At 44.2% G+C, this 16,731-nt stretch overlaps 1 protein-coding gene across 3 annotated transcripts in view; it reads left to right on the top strand.

Moving 5' to 3' along the window:
• PIGG (phosphatidylinositol glycan anchor biosynthesis class G (EMM blood group)) overlaps window positions 1-16,731 on the top strand; it is an 82,478-nt gene that overhangs the window by 24,971 nt on the left and 40,776 nt on the right. For all 3 annotated transcript variants that reach the window (XM_081940212.1, XM_081940211.1, XM_081940210.1), the window contains exons 7-9: window positions 716-933; window positions 2,927-3,205; window positions 15,916-16,373. In XM_081940212.1, coding sequence (XP_081796338.1) covers window positions 716-933; window positions 2,927-3,205; window positions 15,916-16,373 — 955 coding nt within the window. The remainder of the gene's footprint in view (window positions 1-715; window positions 934-2,926; window positions 3,206-15,915; window positions 16,374-16,731) is intronic.

The raw sequence follows: 16,731 nt of genomic DNA, 5'->3' as shown, positions 1-16,731 counted from the left end.
ACCCAATAGGAATAATTCTGGTTCTATTGTAATGCTGAGCTGCTGCATATTTTTTTATCACTGTATGGATTTGCACCCAAAATTGTTTTGCCTTTTTTAGCATTTCCTTCGTCATACAAAATTATGCAGTGTAGTTAGTCCCCATTTAATGTCGAACAGTTATTCAATAACTGTTCATCATCGTTCAGCAGTGTTGAATCAGGGGATTTATGATGCCGTAAGCCATCATGTCCTTGCGATCACATAATTATGTTCAGATGCCTGTTTATGCCTCACAGTTATGACATTGCAATGTCTCATAATTACAGTATGTAATTGCTTTTTGCAACCTTCAATGCTGGCTTTCGACAAACAAAGCCAGTGAGATAGCCAGCAGAAGATTGCAAATGGTGATTACATGATAATGGGACACTGTGAACATGCAGGATTCACCTAAGAAAGGCAACTGGGATAGTTGAAACTACCATTGTAACGGGAACACATTGCTTAGTGACGGAGTACCTAGTCCCAGTTACCATTGGTAAATGAAGACTACCTGGAAAGTTAGCTAACCCTGCATAAGTATTTGGGGCCGTGGGTGATCTAGTCCACTGTTGTTTATTCTACTAGCCATAAATTGAGAAAAAAAGCTGGTTGAACATTACGGGGAAAGCTTTAGTTTAAACTCTGTATTAAAATATAATGTTCCATCTACGTTTTTGTCTCTTATTATTAGATCCTGGATTTGAAATGTTTGTAAAGGCAGAAAAAGCCCACGGGAATTGGATTCAATACTATTTGGACGGCAGTAGTACACAAGTTGTCACAAATTTGAGCAAAAAAATTATAAAACAATATTTGGAAGCTCTCAAGGCCCTGAGCTCTTCTTTAAGCAAGCAAGTGGCCCAGTATGACATATATTCAATGATAATAGGAACGATGATTATTCTGGAGGTATGGCCTTTTTTATTTACTTACTTACTACTTACCTAATAGCCACCCAACTCCTAGTGTTTCTTGGATGGCTTCCGTCTCCAAAAATAGGAAACAGTAAAATGAAAGGAAAAAAAGGAAGTATGTTTGGAATAAAGAACCAGCATCTCAAAAGAAAACTAACATGGTTGCCAAAACTATCATAATTCCAGGCTGAAAGCAGAGCCAGTTTTTCAGAGATTTGCAGAAGAGCTGGAGGGTGAGAATTGTATGGATCTCTGGTGGAGATAACTAAGCCTTACTTTGATAAAATAGCGCATTTGACCTGTTACTTACCGTATATACTTGAGTATAAGCTGACTCGAGTATAAGCCGAGACCCCTAATTTTACCCCAAAAAACTGGAAAAAGTTATTGACTCGAGTATAAGCCGAGGCTGGGAAATGCAGCAGCTCACGGTAAATTTCAAAAATAAAAATACAGGTAGATAACAATAAAATTGCTAAAAGTGTGTGTGTGTGTGAGTGAGACAGACAGACAGAGGAACAGAGAGAGGGAGAGAGAGAGGGAATCAGAGAGAGACTGACAGAGACGAATCAGAGACGTACTTTTAACTACCTGGCAGCGGCGTTTTGCCTTGGGGGGCTCCTCAGAACATCCCAAGACTTCGGAGGGAAGTTTACAGCCCTCCCTTGGAATGCATTTTAATGCGGCTCTTCTGTGTGCCGGGCGCCCGCTTCCCTCCCTCCTCTCGGGCTTTGGAGGGAAGCTTCTGCAAAGGTGAGTGACAACAAGTCTCCCAGGCTTTAATTTGCCGAGCTGTGCGCACGCGCTTGTTTTCCACGGCGTGGAGCAGCGGCGAGATTCTGCGCGGCGAGCGATGATTCCAGGGGCCATCCGGGAAGATGAGGAACGCGAGGGGGGACCCTGCCCCCCCACCGATGGCCCCCGGAATCATCGCTCGCCGCCCAGAATCTCGCCGCTGCTCCACGCCGTGGAAAACAGGCGCGCGCGTACAGCTCGGCAAATTACAGCCTGGGAGACTTGTCACTCGCCGGGGTTATGCAGAAGCTTCCCTCCGAAGCCCGAGAGGAGGGAGGGAAGCGGGCGCCCGGCACACAGAAGAGCCGCATTAAAATGTTTAAAGAGCTACATTTTTTTTTTTTGTTCACTGGAGTATAAGCCGAAGTGGATTTTTCAGCCCAAAAAGTGGGCTGAAAAATTCGGCTTATACTCAAGTATATACGGTAATTATTACTTACTTAATTTGCACAATTTTGTGGTGTTTATGCTTGGTTTATGCTCTGAGCCAAAGTTAACTTGACATAAGGCTATCTGATTAGATTTAGGGTAGGACATTTTATCCAGATTCCTAGCAGTTGTTGTAGATACTTTTTTGTCTGTGAAATTGGCAGGGAACCATTGTGTGATGTGAGTTACCCTATGCAACAAAAAGGCTGGTAAAGAATAAAAACTATCGGATGGTCTTGTGATTGTTACTTTTACAGTAACTGGCCTCATCTCTCCTTTTTTCCCCTTCATTTTTCCCCTTTCTTCTGACCTGATTCATATTTATGACGGTTGTGGTGACCCGGGGTCATGTAATCCCCCTTTGCGACCTTCTGACAAGCAAAGTCAATGGGGAAGCCAGATTCTCTTAATCATGTTACTAATTTAACAAGTGCAGTGATTCACTTAGCAATTGTGGCCATTGTCCAGAGGTCGTAAAATGGGGCAAAATTCACTTAAAGACTGTCTCGGGCTGAATTGTGGTCATTAGTCGAGGACTCCCTGTATTTGCTCATAGCAAGATATTACAGAGGTATGTAAAAAGCTTAACAATGTTACATGTTAACAGGGTGACATGTGAATGGGTCTGCTTGATTTTTTGGATGGTTAGGGAAATGACTGAGTCAGGCTGCACCCTACCTGTCAGATGAGATAGTGTGTAATCTCTGCCTCTTGTTGAGTTGTAGACTAGATTTTGACCATGTTTCTCTTTGTCTCCCACGTAGGTGCTGTTCTTACTCTTACTGGGCCTTCCAAAAGCCCTGAGCAGCAGAGCTGAATTTGAGGTGCCAAACTCATCCTTCTGTTCTCTGATGTTCTACCTGATATGCCTTTTATGGAGTGCCGTTCATGTAGTTGTGTGCACCTCCTCGGAAAGCTTGTGCTATTTTTGCAGCATTCCCTGGATTCTGGCAGCTGGAATTATCGTGCTGACTTCGGGGCTTTTTTGCATCATAATTTCCCTTCTAGAAAAGCGGGTTATAAATTCAAGACAACCGTTGAAGGTAAAAAATAATAATACTGGAGTGTAATATAAATTTCTTACCAGTTGCTCATTTGTTGTTCCAGAGCGGATCTACACCCTATTCCTTTTTCCTTGTGCCATTTTGCTTTCTGTCAGTCACAATCTCTTTTTCATGTTCCCTTACGCCTTTATAAAAGAGAAAACACAGGGACTTTTCTCTAACAAGCTGGAGAAAGGTTGAACAGAGAAATAGGGCAAAGTCTAAGTCGCTTTTTTCCTGCTTCCCTGGTTTTCAGTTTCAGCTTTCAATATAAGTAGTTCTAGTGCCTGTTGTTTACAAATCAAACAATATATACGTAGGTCCAGATCAGTGATGGGATTCAATTTTTTTTACTACCGGTTCTGTGGGCATGGCTTGGTGAGCGTGCTGTGGCTTGGTGGGCGTGACATGGCTTGGTGGGCGTGGCAGGGGAAGGATAATCTAAAATCTCCATTCCCTCTCCACTCCAGGGAAAGGTTACTGCAAAATCCCCATTCTCTTTCGATCAGCTGGGACTCAGAAGGCAGAGAATAGATGGGGCCGGGGCCAGTCAGAGGTGGTATTTACCGGTTCTCCGAACTACTCAACATTTCCGCTACCGGTTCTTTAGAACTGGTCAGAACCTGTTGAATATCACTTCTGGTCCAGATCAAATTGGTGCAGAATCATAAGGACTTTGGCTTCTCTCTAAATTGTGGGAAAAGTAACTCCTGGCAAAAGGTAGCAATTAGAATATTAACATTGTGCCATACTTATTTATTTTATTTATTTATTTATTATTTATTTATTTCTTAGCGCTTATAGACCGCCCCCTCTCCCAAAAGGGACTCGGGGCGGTGTACAGTCCGTATCAGAAATACATCAAATTAAAATTATTAAATAGATAGATATATATATATACATATATAAGAGGAGGATAAAAAGATATACAAAACTGTACAGCTAAGTAAATAATTTAGAATATACAAAATTTAAAACCCCACTATCCTGTAAAATTAAGTTTAAAAGAAACAATTCCTCTAAAAACCAGTAAAAAATATATATGCCAGGAGGTAGACGTTATAATTATGCCAGGCCAGCCAGTCGGAACAGGTGTGTCTTCAATTTCTGTCGGAAGGAGCGGAGGTCAGTGGTGGTTCTAATGTCGGGGGGGAGGTCATTCCAGTGGGTTGGGCCCATCACAGAGAAGGCCCTACTCCTTGGTGTCGCCCGTTGGCATTGCCTAGTGGACGGCACCAGGAGAAGCCCCTCCCTGTGAGAGCGAATTGGCCGCAGGGATGTGTGTGGGGGGATGCGATCCCGCAGGTAGCTAGGCCCTATGCCATGGAGCGCTTTAAAGATGGTGATCAGAACCTTGAAACGCACCCGAAAGACCACAGGCAGCCAGTGCAGCTCGCGCAGGAGCGGTGTTACGTGGGAGTACCTGGTACTCCCCATGACTACCCGCGCGGCTGCGATCTGGACTAGCTGCAGTCTTCGGGCGCGTCCCAAGGGAAGCCCCATGTAGAGAGCGTTACAGTAGTCCAGGCGAGACGTCACCAGTGCGTGAGTGACCATGTGTAGGGCATCCCGGTCCAGAAGGGGGCGCAATTGGCGCACCAGGCGAACCTGGTGGAACGCCCCCCTTGCCACGGCTGCCACATGGTCGTCCATTGACAGCCGGGCATCTAGGAGGACGCCCAAATTGCGCGCCCGTTCCACAGGGGGCAATTGTTCGCCCCCTATGGCCAGTGATGGAGTCAGCTGGCTGAACCGAGGTGCCGGTAGCCACAGCCACTCAGTCTTGGAGGGGTTGAGTTTGAGTCTGTTGTCCCCCATCCAGACCCCGACGGCTTCCAAACACCGGGACATCACTTCGACAGCCTCGTTGGGGTGGCTTGGGGTTGAGATGTACAGCTGAGTATCATCAGCGTACAGATGGTACTCAACCCCAAAACCACGGATGATCTCACCCAGCAGCTTCACATATGCGTTGAACAAAAGGGGCGAGAGGACCGACCCCTGCGGCACCCCACAAGAGAGTGGCCTCAGGGCCGACCTCTGCCCCCCAGTCAACACACATTGCATCCGGCCGGAGAGGTAGGAGCCGAACCACCGTAAAACGGTGCCTCCGACTCCCATCCCCTCCAGCCGGCGCAATAGGATACCATGGTCGATGGCATCAAAAGCCGCTGAGAGGTCTAATAGGACCAGGATAGAGGAACAACCTCTATCTCTGGCCCTCCAGAGATCATCAACCAACGCGACCAAGGCTGTCTCTGTGCTGTGCCCAGGTCGGAAGCCGGACTGGTGTGGGTCTAGATATTCGGATTCATCAAGGTGACGTGGAAATTGCTGCGCCACCACATTCTCAACAACCTTTGCTAAAAAGGGGAGGTTGGAGACTGGACGATAATTAGCTAGCTCCGTTGGGTCAAGTGAAGGCCTCTTGAGTAAGGGCCTCACCACCGCCTCTTTCAAGGCAGTTGGTAAGGATCCCTCACCCAATGAGGCGTTCACCAGGCCCAGAAGCCAGCCTCGCATCACCTCCCAGGATGCCAGTACCAACCAGGAGGGACACGGGTCCATTGAACATGTGGTGGGTCGCAGCCGTCCACGCAACCCGTCTAAATCCTCGGGGGCAACAGAGTCAAACTCCTCCCAGAGTGGTCTCTCAAGACTCACTGTTGACGGCTCGTCCGGTCCACTGGGGGGGGCATCCGCTCCGGATCTGAGCGACTTTGTCCTGCAGATATTCCCCAAACTCCTCTGCTCTTCCCTGCAAGGGTGCCCCCCGCGTCTCTTGCGACAAGAGGGAGCGGGTCACCCTAAACAAGGTGGCAGGGCGGTTATCCGCAGACGCAATGAGAGCGGCACAATGTCTACGTTTGGCCGCTCTCAATGCCACAAGGTAGGTCCGTAAATAGGCTCTTACCTGTGTTCGGTCAGACTCGGAGCGTGAGGACCTCCACCTGCTCTCTAGACGTCTCCTACGTCCTCTAATGCAGTTACCTTTTTCCTTAAAAAGAAATATTTTTGTACATAATCCCTATGTTAGGTGACCTTTCTAGGCATTCTTTCTTGCTGGTGAAAGGTTAATTGCCATTTATACATCCAAAATAAAAACAGCCAGGGCTTTCTCTGCAATTATTTTATAAATCTGAGCTGAATTATACCTTGATTCCTCTATAATCTGTGACCCTTCACTTTTATTGATTAATGTATAATAGAATACCTGCATATTATGCATAAAGTGTCACCCCACTTAACAGCCTCAATAATAGAACTGCTTTAGTAATCATACTCCTATTTTTGCTCAAGGAAAGATCTCAGCCATCTTGCAGATTTGATTGGCAGGTGCTACAAAAACAAGCAAAGTCAAGTGTGTTCAATTGATCACATTGATTTTGAACTGTTTGTGCTCTTCTTGATTTTCCTATCATGGCATACTATACGCAACGTAGAATAGTAGAACAGAACTGCTGAAATCAATTGTGAATTAATTCCTCACTAAATTCAACTCTTATTTTAATGAGCTGCTTCATTTAATGGGCTTGCTATTAATATGATTTGCGTGAATCCAATCCAAGTAATATTGCAAACATTATTGTGGAATTTACAACTTCTGTATCTCTCAGAATGGTTGGTCTCTTTAAAGAAGGTGGCAAAATAATCTTGAAGATACAGTTATTGTGTTGTTGGATAATTAAGATGTCAGTTGTTTGTGGGGTGCGGTGGCTCAGTGGCTAAGATACTGAGTTTGTCGATCAGAAAGGTCAGCAGTTCAGCGGTTCGAATCCCTAGTGCCGCGTAATGGAGTGAGCTCCCGTTACTTGTCCCAGCTTCTGCCAACCTAGCGGTTCATAAGCACGTAAAAATGGAAGTAGAAAAATAGGGACCACCTTTGGTAGGAAAATAACAGCGTTCGGCATTTAGTCATGCCGGTCACATGACCATGGAGACGTCTTCGGACAATGCTGGCTCTTTGGCTTTGAAACAGAGATGAGCACTGCCCCCTAGAGTTGGGAACGACTATCACATATGTGCGAGGGGAACCGTTACCTTTATCAAGTTGTTTCTGTGAAACCATAGGTTTCAGTAAGGATTCAAAGGTGAGTTAAGTTCTAAAATTACTCCCATTATTTGAGTAAGGCCTTAGTCTTAAGCTCTAACGCCAAGGCTTGTTTTGAAAGCATGCTTGTATCCATTTTATAACTCACTCATTCTTTTCCAGTATGGTCTGTATTCTTCCTTGACAAACTGCTGTGCTGCAGTAATTGTTGAGGCATAGTTTGTTATAGTAAGAACATCGAAAGGACCACTCTGAATTACACAAAACATTCATCCAGTCCAGCATATAGGAAAGGCCGTGTGTACAGGCAGTCCTTGACTTACAACAGTTCATTTAGTGATCGTTCAAAGCTACAACGGCACTGAAGAAAGTGACTTTATGACCATTTTTCACATGATGCCCATTGCAGCACCCCATTGGTCATCTGATCAAAATTTGGATGCTTGGCAACTAGTTCATATTTATCACGGTTGCTGTGCCCCGGGGTCATGCAATCAGGTTTTGCAAGCTTCCGACAAGCAGTCAATGGGAAAGCCAGTTTCATTTAACAATCATATTCCTAAGTTAACTTCTGCAATGATTCACTTAACAACTGTGGCAAGAAAGCTCGTAAAATGGGGCAAAACTCACTTAACAAATGTTTCACTTAGCAGCATAAATTTTGAGCTCAATTGTGGTCGTCTGCGGAGGACTACCTGTATTGCCTTCTTTTCTTTCAGAGTCCTATAACGCCCAGTCCTAGATACATTCCCAATGTAATGTATATATAGTATGTTGAAAGGATACGGTACAATGTATAGTATACATTGTAAATTCAGGGTGGTTATTTGGTGGTTCTTAGATCCTAAGCTGAATTTGTGCATTGACAAATCCTGCTTATTTGCCTGTGTAAATGTAACCATTTTGGGGACATGTCTTCTTGTGAATGAGGTTGCAGTCCGGCGGAAGTTAAAGATATTCTGAACTAAACTAATTTTGAATTATTACAGCTCGGAAAGCTTGCTGCCTAAAGGGTAAGATGTGGTTAGTTTTAATGATTGAATTAGCCAAGCCTACTTCAGGAAGATTAATTTCAGGTTGCTGTGGTGTGACTGCTGCACAGAACTTCAAGGGACATCTTTTAATCTTTGGGGGGGGGGGGAATCACTACATGAAAACTATTTCTTCCACTAATCCATGTTATCCAATTTTATAATGAAGCAAATAATAAGTTTTGAAATGGCATTTTTCACATTGTAGCTTAACTGGATGAAATGTAACTGTTTTAACAAGAAGTTTATGGCAAAGTGCCTGGAAGATAATTTCATATAAAAGCAGTATGTTACAAAAACTGTAATCAGAGGAAAAGGGAAAAAGAAGTACAAGATCTTAAATTTTGAGCCTGCTTTTCAGCAGTTCTTATCTATGTGGGAAAAGGCATGAAAACCAAGTAGCTGTCATATAAATTAGACTTCAAATGAATGTGAAATTGAGCAAGCAACTTTTAAAAGTAGTTTTTATTCTAAAATGTATTTATGCATCAGTAACTAAATATAGAATAATGTAGTTTTTTTCCTTTAAACTAGATGAGTGGTTCTTTTTGTTTTTAGCTCATGCAATACTTTAACCTCTCTCTCTCTCTCTCTCTCTCTCTCTCTCTCTCTCTCTCTCTCTCTCTCTCTCTCTCTCTCTCTCTCTCTCTCTCTCTCTCTCTCTCTCTCTTTCTTTCTTTCTTACCCCCTTCCACACACACTGACCCTCACACCCACACACACCTATTGTCTGTCTGTCTGTCTGTTTACCTTCAGGGAATAAGAATAAGAAATGGAATAGGGAAATCAAACGGGATGGGATGAGATGGGACAGGACAAAACGGGACGGGATGGGATGGGATGGAATCACAGGGCTGGAAGGAACTTTGGAGGTCTGCTAACCCAAGGCAGGAGTCCTTACACCATCTTTAACAAATGGATGTCCAATCTTTTCTTGAAAACCTCCAGCGATGGAGCACTCAAAATTCTAGAAGGCAATTTATTTCATTGGTTAATTGCTCTCACTGTCAGGCAATTTCTCCTTAGTTCCTGGTACGATGTCTCTTTAATGAGCTTCTACCCATTGCTTCTTGTTCTGCTGTCAGGTGCTTTAGAATATGTCAACCCCCTAATCTCTGTGGCTTCCCCCTGATGTACCGAAAGACAACCATCATGTTACCCCTAATCCTTCTCTTCATTTGACTAAACATACTTAGTTCCCTTAACTGTTCATTGTATGATTCAGACCTCTTATCATCTTTCTTGCTCTTCTTTCCACTCGTTCTAGAGTCTCAGCATATTTTTTTGTATTGTGGTAACTAGAATTGGATGATGTTTCCAACTGTTACTCCACCAGTTGTCAAGCCGGCCTCCCTCAGCAACCAAGAAAGAAACCACTTAACTCCATTTTGCAGAATTAAGAGTACTTTTACTGGTTATGAAAAGATAGCAGCTAAGCAAAGCAAGATCTGAGGCAATAGTGCCCAAAATCATACATATCAATATGTGACCAACCTCCTCCCCCCCCGTTAATCCTCATCCCACTGTCCAATCTGCAAATCCCTCAGGTGTCATGTGAGTTCCATCTTCAAGGAGCATCATCAGGTTGGTATGTAGGATGGTTGGCCTTGACCAACACCAAGTACTAGTCTCCAGCATGCGCAGTAGATGGTGAGACCAAAACTCCCTTTTTACAATCTCTCCTGTACTAAAACTTCCCCTCCCAAATACCAAGCCCCCCCCCTCCCCATTTCAATGGCAGCCGAAGGCAAATAGTGAAGCAGAGGCTGACACCAGTGCAATACAGAGTAGTAGTATCACATCTCATGATTTTTATGTTTTCCCTGTGTCAATGCAGCCTAGGATTGCACTGGGCTTTTTGGCAGCTTCAGCACACTACTGCCCTGTTTGCGCTGGCGGAGTGCTGCAGGAGGCTGTCCAGGCTAAAAATATAGTGGGGGGGGGGATGGCCTGTGGGGCCCCCGCAACCCATTTTCACTAGCAGAGGCACCACGGGTGATCCTTTTCTATTTCCAGGCTAGCCCCACGGGCCAGATCTTAAGCACCCCTGCTTAGATCACACCCCTGCTCCCAAGACAGAACATTGGGGTATCCCACTTAATGCTTTTCTTAATGTAAATGTAATTCCATTGAGGGCTACCCACTTAGTGCAGTTGGTTAGCATTTGGCACTATAGCAGTTAATCAACTGCCCCATATATAATCAAAACTTCAACTATCCCCCCCCCCCCTTAGATCATTTGAACCATCTTTAGAAGTACCAATGAAGAAAAAAATGAGGTTTTAGCTATCACTTCCAGATGATCTATAAAAAGGTTTGGGAAAAGCAAAAACTTTCCAAATGTGGGCACAAGTTGCTAATAAGATTTGAAGCATCAGAAAAGGATACATATATGATTTCTGCTTTGTTGATTCTAGGTAACAGCTTAAATAGTGTTGCTCTAACAGCATCCCTCAAAAGTTGATTGACAAGCAATGAGCAAACAAACTTGCATTGATGTGTATTAGAAATTCTGAACTGGTTTTTCCAGATAATTGTGGGTATATATAACAATAGAATTGATAGGTTGGACCTAGCTGCAGTTATACCGCAGTGAACAATGATAGAAGACACTGGAGTCACTCCGGGAGCATCTAAGCATCTTGTACCTATTTCTCAAGGTACACAAGCTATGCCGTACATGTGATTCCATTCCAAATCCCAAGCACTGGAATCATCATGACTTGGAATATCAGGTTTCATGAATTCTCTTGTGTTTCCCCGAAAATAAGATAGGGTCTTATTTTCTTTTGACCACAAAATAAGTCTTATTATTTTTGAGTTGCAGGAGGTGGTGAACATGGTCACCTCATGGCTGCTGCTGTGTTGCAATATTTTCAGGGCGGGCTTATTTTCAGGGGGGGCTTATTTTAGTGCATGCGCTCAAAAGCCCGATTGGGCTTATTATCTGGGGAGGTCTTATTTTCAGGGAAACAGGGTATAGTATTGAGAATTTATTCAGCAAATGCTGCCAGCTGCACCACAGGCTTCCTAAGAAGATTGAAATCTATTGGCAATCTTAACAATACCGTTGTACCGGTCACAGATGTTATGGCACAATATACCCCCATCCTTCATAGACGTGGGCTTCAAGCCATCCAGATACCATCAGTGATCTCAGTGTAACAGGCCTTGCCACAGACTGCATGACTTTGTATTCATCCATAATTTAGTCACTGTTGGCAGTAACACACCTGCAAACCAGTGGCACTGCCATGGATACACAAGCGGTCTCATAGATATGCAAGTATCTTCACAAGTCACTTAAAACATTTTCTCAACTCTTGAAAATCCTCCTTTATCTGGGATTCATTGATGGCACTTTTAGCATCTGGACCCAAGGAAATGAATCGCATGAGAGGATTTCCCTACTCAGCAGTTGCCAATAATGAGGCATTGCTTTTGCTTGGAAAGTCAGCATCTTGCCACTTGCTTCTGAGGTGCTTACTTTGCTGAAGTGTATGATTCTCAGTCCAGGGCTGTTTTCCCTGCTTCTTGGCACCAGTGTTGGCCTAAGTGGATATCGGTATTGGATTCAGCAGCTGTCGAATCATCAGACATGGTACCAGTAGGACATGATCCACCAGCATTTTGAAGATTAGCTCTGAGGCCACAAGACCTCCAGATCACCATGCTTACCTACATGCTTCCAACTTCCATCCAGGACATACCATCAAATCTGCCATACGTATAGGTAGGCTTTATGCTACAAATGCATTTGTTCTCACTTGACACAGATAATCAACTGATGGGATTAAACCAGGCATTCAGGAATCTAAATGGCAAACCCACGAGATCAATAGAAAATAAGCAGATCACTTTCCAGAGAAGGCCTATCAAAAGACAGAACAAGAGAATACCATTGATAGTAACTTATAGATCACAGGTCACAAAATACATTATGAAGAAGCTACAGCCCATACTAGATAAAGACACTACTTTCTTAGGACTTGGTGGCAGCCCAATACTTCAACACAGACTCGAAGCAGATTCTCACAACAGGCAATGATTGTAACATGGGAACCAAACCAAGATGTCCATGCTGCCCCCACATTTAAATCAACAGCATTATCACAGGCCTAACAACTTTATGCACAAAATTAGAGGCACCTTTACACATTCTTCCTCTAATGTGATATGTGTCACAATCTGCCAGAGGTGCTGTTGTGGATTCTGCGTAGGACAAACATTGTACAAAAGAATGAATGAGTTTGAGTTTGACATCAGGACTTAAGATGAGGATCAAAGCATTCCTGCATCTTAGATACTTCATTAGAGTTCTCAAAGAAGCCATTTTTGGAAACAATGTTAAAGGCACAACTGAGTGTATGATTGCTGAACTCATCCAGAGGTTCCCAGCTATCTCAGAAAGTCTCAACAAACAACAAGGATCTTTTGACACCATACAATTGTTGTTTGATAAGGAACTTATTTTCTCTCATGTGTAACCTGTATAAAATTATCTAGACCCACGCCAGTCCGGCTTCCGACCCGGTCACAGCACGGAGACCGCCTTGGTCGCGTTGGTGGATGATCTCTGGAGGGCAAAGGATGGGGGTTGTTCCTCCATCCTTGTCCTATTAGACCTCTCGGCGGCCTTCGATACCATCGACCATGGTATCCTATTGCGCCGTCTGGAGGGGTTGGGGGTCGGGGGCACCGTATTACGATGGTTCCGCTCCTACCTCTCTGGCCGGACGCAATGTGTGTTGGCAGGAGAGGAGAGGTCGACCGCGAGGCCCCTTATCTGTGGGGTCCCACAGGGGTCGATCCTCTCGCCTCTCCTGTTCAACATATATATGAAGCCGCTGGGCGAGATCATCCGTGGTTTTGGGGTGGGATACCATCTGTACGCTGATGACACTCAGCTGTACATTTCCACCCCAAACCACCCCAACGAGGCTGTTGAAGTGATGTCCGGTGTCTGGAAGCCGTACGGGTCTGGATGGATGACAACAGGCTCAGGCTCAACCCCTCCAAGACAGAGTGGCTGTGGCTTCCGGCTTCCCGGTTCAACCAGCATATGCCATCGCTGGCCATCGGGGACGATCAATTAGCCCCGGTGGAAGGGGCGCGCAATTTGGGCGTCCTCCTTGATGCCCGGCTGTCTATGGAAGATCACGTGGCAGCCGTGGCGAGGGGGGCGTTCCACCAGGTTCGCCTGGTGCGCCAATTGCGGCCCCTTTTGGACCGGGAGGCCTTGCGCACAGTCACGCGCTGGTGACGTCTCGCCTGGACTACTGTAACGCTCTCTACATGGGGCTCCCCTTGAGGTGCACCCGGAGACTGCAGTTGGTCCAGAATGCAGCCGCGCGGGTAATTATGGGGAGATCGAGGTTCTCCCATATAACACCCATCCTGCGCGAGCTGCACTGGCTTCCTGTGGCCTACCGGGTGCGCTTCAAGGTGCTGGTTACCACCTTCAAAGCGCTCCATGGCACAGGGCCTAGTTACCTGCGGGATCGCGTCCTGCCCCATACATCCCTGCGACCCGTCCGCTCACACAGAGAGGGACTACTCCGGGTGCCGTCCTCCAGAGAGTGCCAGAGGGCGACGCCCAGGAGTAGGGCCTTCTCTGTAGTGGGCCCCAACCTTTGGAATGACCTCCCCCCAGACATCAGGACAACAACCGACCTTCGCTCCTTCCGTATGAAGCTGAAAACCTACCTGTTTCGACTAGCTGACCTGGCATAATGCTACAATCTCTCCAGCCCAGAGCATTTTTAATTGGTAATTTTAGTTTTTAAGGGTTAATTTCACTGGGGTTTTAACTTTTTTAGGTATTGTAACTTATTTATTCTTACCTCCTCTGTACGCTATATAATACTTTTGTACGTCGCCCCGAGTCCCTGTGGGGAGAGGGGGCGACTAATAAGTTCAAGTAATAAATAAATAAATAAATAAAAACAAACAAAATGTTAAAAAGTTATATTTACTTAGTTACTTACCAAGCACATCTAAATTATATTAAAGTAACCAAAATATATTTACAATCCCCAAGACATGGTCACAACTTTTGAGCATCTCTTAATACTTGGAAGTTGAAAGTTGAAAAATGTGACATGCTTTAAAAGCATCCTGCTTTCCCTTTATTTCCCTCCTACCTCATCCTATGCCAAATTAGCCACTCCAGTTGTGATTGTAGCCTCTGGATGAGTAGCACCTGATTGGTTTATCCTCCAAACGTTCTATTTTCAATATCTACATCAAGGTGCTTTGATATAATTAAATCTTCGCGAAATGAGCTGCCTGATTTTCTGTGGAATAATGCTGATGTTTGAATTGACAAAATACTCTTTCTGGATCGTTACTGATTATCTTTACATTTTGAAACATTATTCTACAGATGCCATTGCTTGTAACTTACTTGATTGCATTTTTCCTTTACTTGATTGCCTTTTACCTGAGTCGTCATGTTTTTTGTGCAACAAAGTGTATTTCAATTTGTTGAAGACGGTGTGCCAATGATTTTTTTTGAAGGGGTTAGCTTTCTTTAAATCAGTGTGTTCGATGCTGTAGAGTGATTAGAGTGATTATAAAATGCCTCTATTTCTTGCAGCAACCTTGCGCGACACTTTTGTTTGAAATAAAGCCATAGTTTCAGGAGGGAAAAGATAACCTGCACATCTTCATTCTTTTTATGATTGCTGTTAATCTACGTCAAGGTGATCAACTTCTTTTGAGGTGGAAGTTGCAGCTTATTGTCCTAGCTTTCCAGGGATATGGTATTGGCATTGGGAGGGATTAAGAATTTTAGCCTACTGTTTGCTCATTTTGGGAACTTGAGGTTAAGTGTGGAAGTGGAAATATTTTGCTTTTTGCCTTAAAATACTCCCAAACACCCACCCTCAAACCAGAAATGTGTCATAAAAAATGTCCACTTCTGTTTTCTATGGAGATTCTCAATCATCCAGGTCATTATAGTCCCAAAGGTGCTTTTCCAAAAGGCAACTGGATTTTCTTGCCTTTTTCCTTGAAAATGTTTTGCTTCACATCCAAGAAGTTTCTTTAGTTCTTCACAGCTGAAAAAAGTTTCTTGGATGAGAAGCGAAACATTTTCAAGGAAAAGAAAAAGCCAAGAAAGTCCCGTTGCCTTTTGGAAAAGCACCTTTGGAATGTCTACTTCGTTACTCCATTCCAGCAGCGTATCCATCCCTTCATGGGAATGATGTAATTTTCCCCCTCAAACATTCAAACATGTTGGAAAGCGAACAGGTGAGAAGAGATCCTGACTTAATCTATTTTAGAAAGTCCTGGTTGCTAAATGTTTTCTCATTTTGGGGTAATTTGTTTCTTATCATGATGTAAAACTAAGTTACCTCACAAATGTTTCATCAGTCATTTCAGGAAGCTGCATCACAGCCCTTGAAAGAGAATGTGTTGTAGTTTCAGTGGCACAATTAACAGTGTTGACAGCAGTGCTGAATTAACCTTACTTTAGATCAGGATGGAAGAAGAGTTATATAAAATGCAACGAAAGTCCAGTTGTCACTGAAGAAGCAACTATACGTGGCCGATTCTAATGATGCGTTGGATTCTTCCAAATTATATCCCCAAGATATACATATATTTTCCTCCTCTCTTTGCAGAATCCAGCTGCTGATCCTTCCAGCTGGTCTGAATTAGATGTGCTGATCCTGGCAGGCACCATTGGCCATATTTCAAGTCTGGGTGCCAGCAGCTTTGTTGAAGAAGAACACCAAACCTGGTACTTCCTGATCAACACCCTTTGCCTTGCCCTCTGCCAAGAAATCTGCAGGCACTATTTCTTGACCAAGGAGGGTGATCTGCAGTTCCCTACCACGGGCAAGGCAAAAGCAGAAGAAATGAAAGAAACTCCTTCCCACTACAGAAGTGATATTGAAATAACAGAGGATGAGCTGAAGATGGGCAGAGGGGACAACCCCGTAAGCGTCAATACCTTTGAGAAGTGGATGGCCTTAGCGACTCCGTGGCTCATCCTTATCATCTGTAGAGTGCTTCGTTCGTTGAATCAAACTGGAGTCCAGTGGGCCCATAGGCCAGATATTGGACATTGGCTGACAAGGTACCTACTTGATCTTTTGTTATTTAGATTGCTTAAGGTCTTATCACATAAGTACACAGTCCCTCAAAAAATGATGGTCCCATCAGACCTGGGGACTCCAGAGGACTGGTGAGATGCTGAAGAGACTACCTTGCTATTGACATCTGCTTCTTGCGTAATATTTGATCTCTTTTGCCCTTGCATTTTACAATATTTTTAAACGCTTTTAATAATTGTCTTTTATATATAGTATATGTGAATTGAGTTTTAGCCTTCTTGTATATGGCCCAGAGTTAGTTTTGTTGTGAGGTGAGTGGCCATATACGTTCAATAAATAACTGAGATATACTGAGGGTCTTTTTTCTGAATTCCTCCTAGT

Source organism: Natrix helvetica, assembly GCF_964273705.1.
Source record: "Natrix helvetica genome assembly, chromosome: 2".
Taxonomy (NCBI): Eukaryota; Metazoa; Chordata; class Lepidosauria; order Squamata; family Natricidae; genus Natrix; species Natrix helvetica.
The sequence above is the reverse complement of the archived record's forward strand: the minus strand, read 5'-3'. Positions and strand labels throughout refer to the sequence as shown.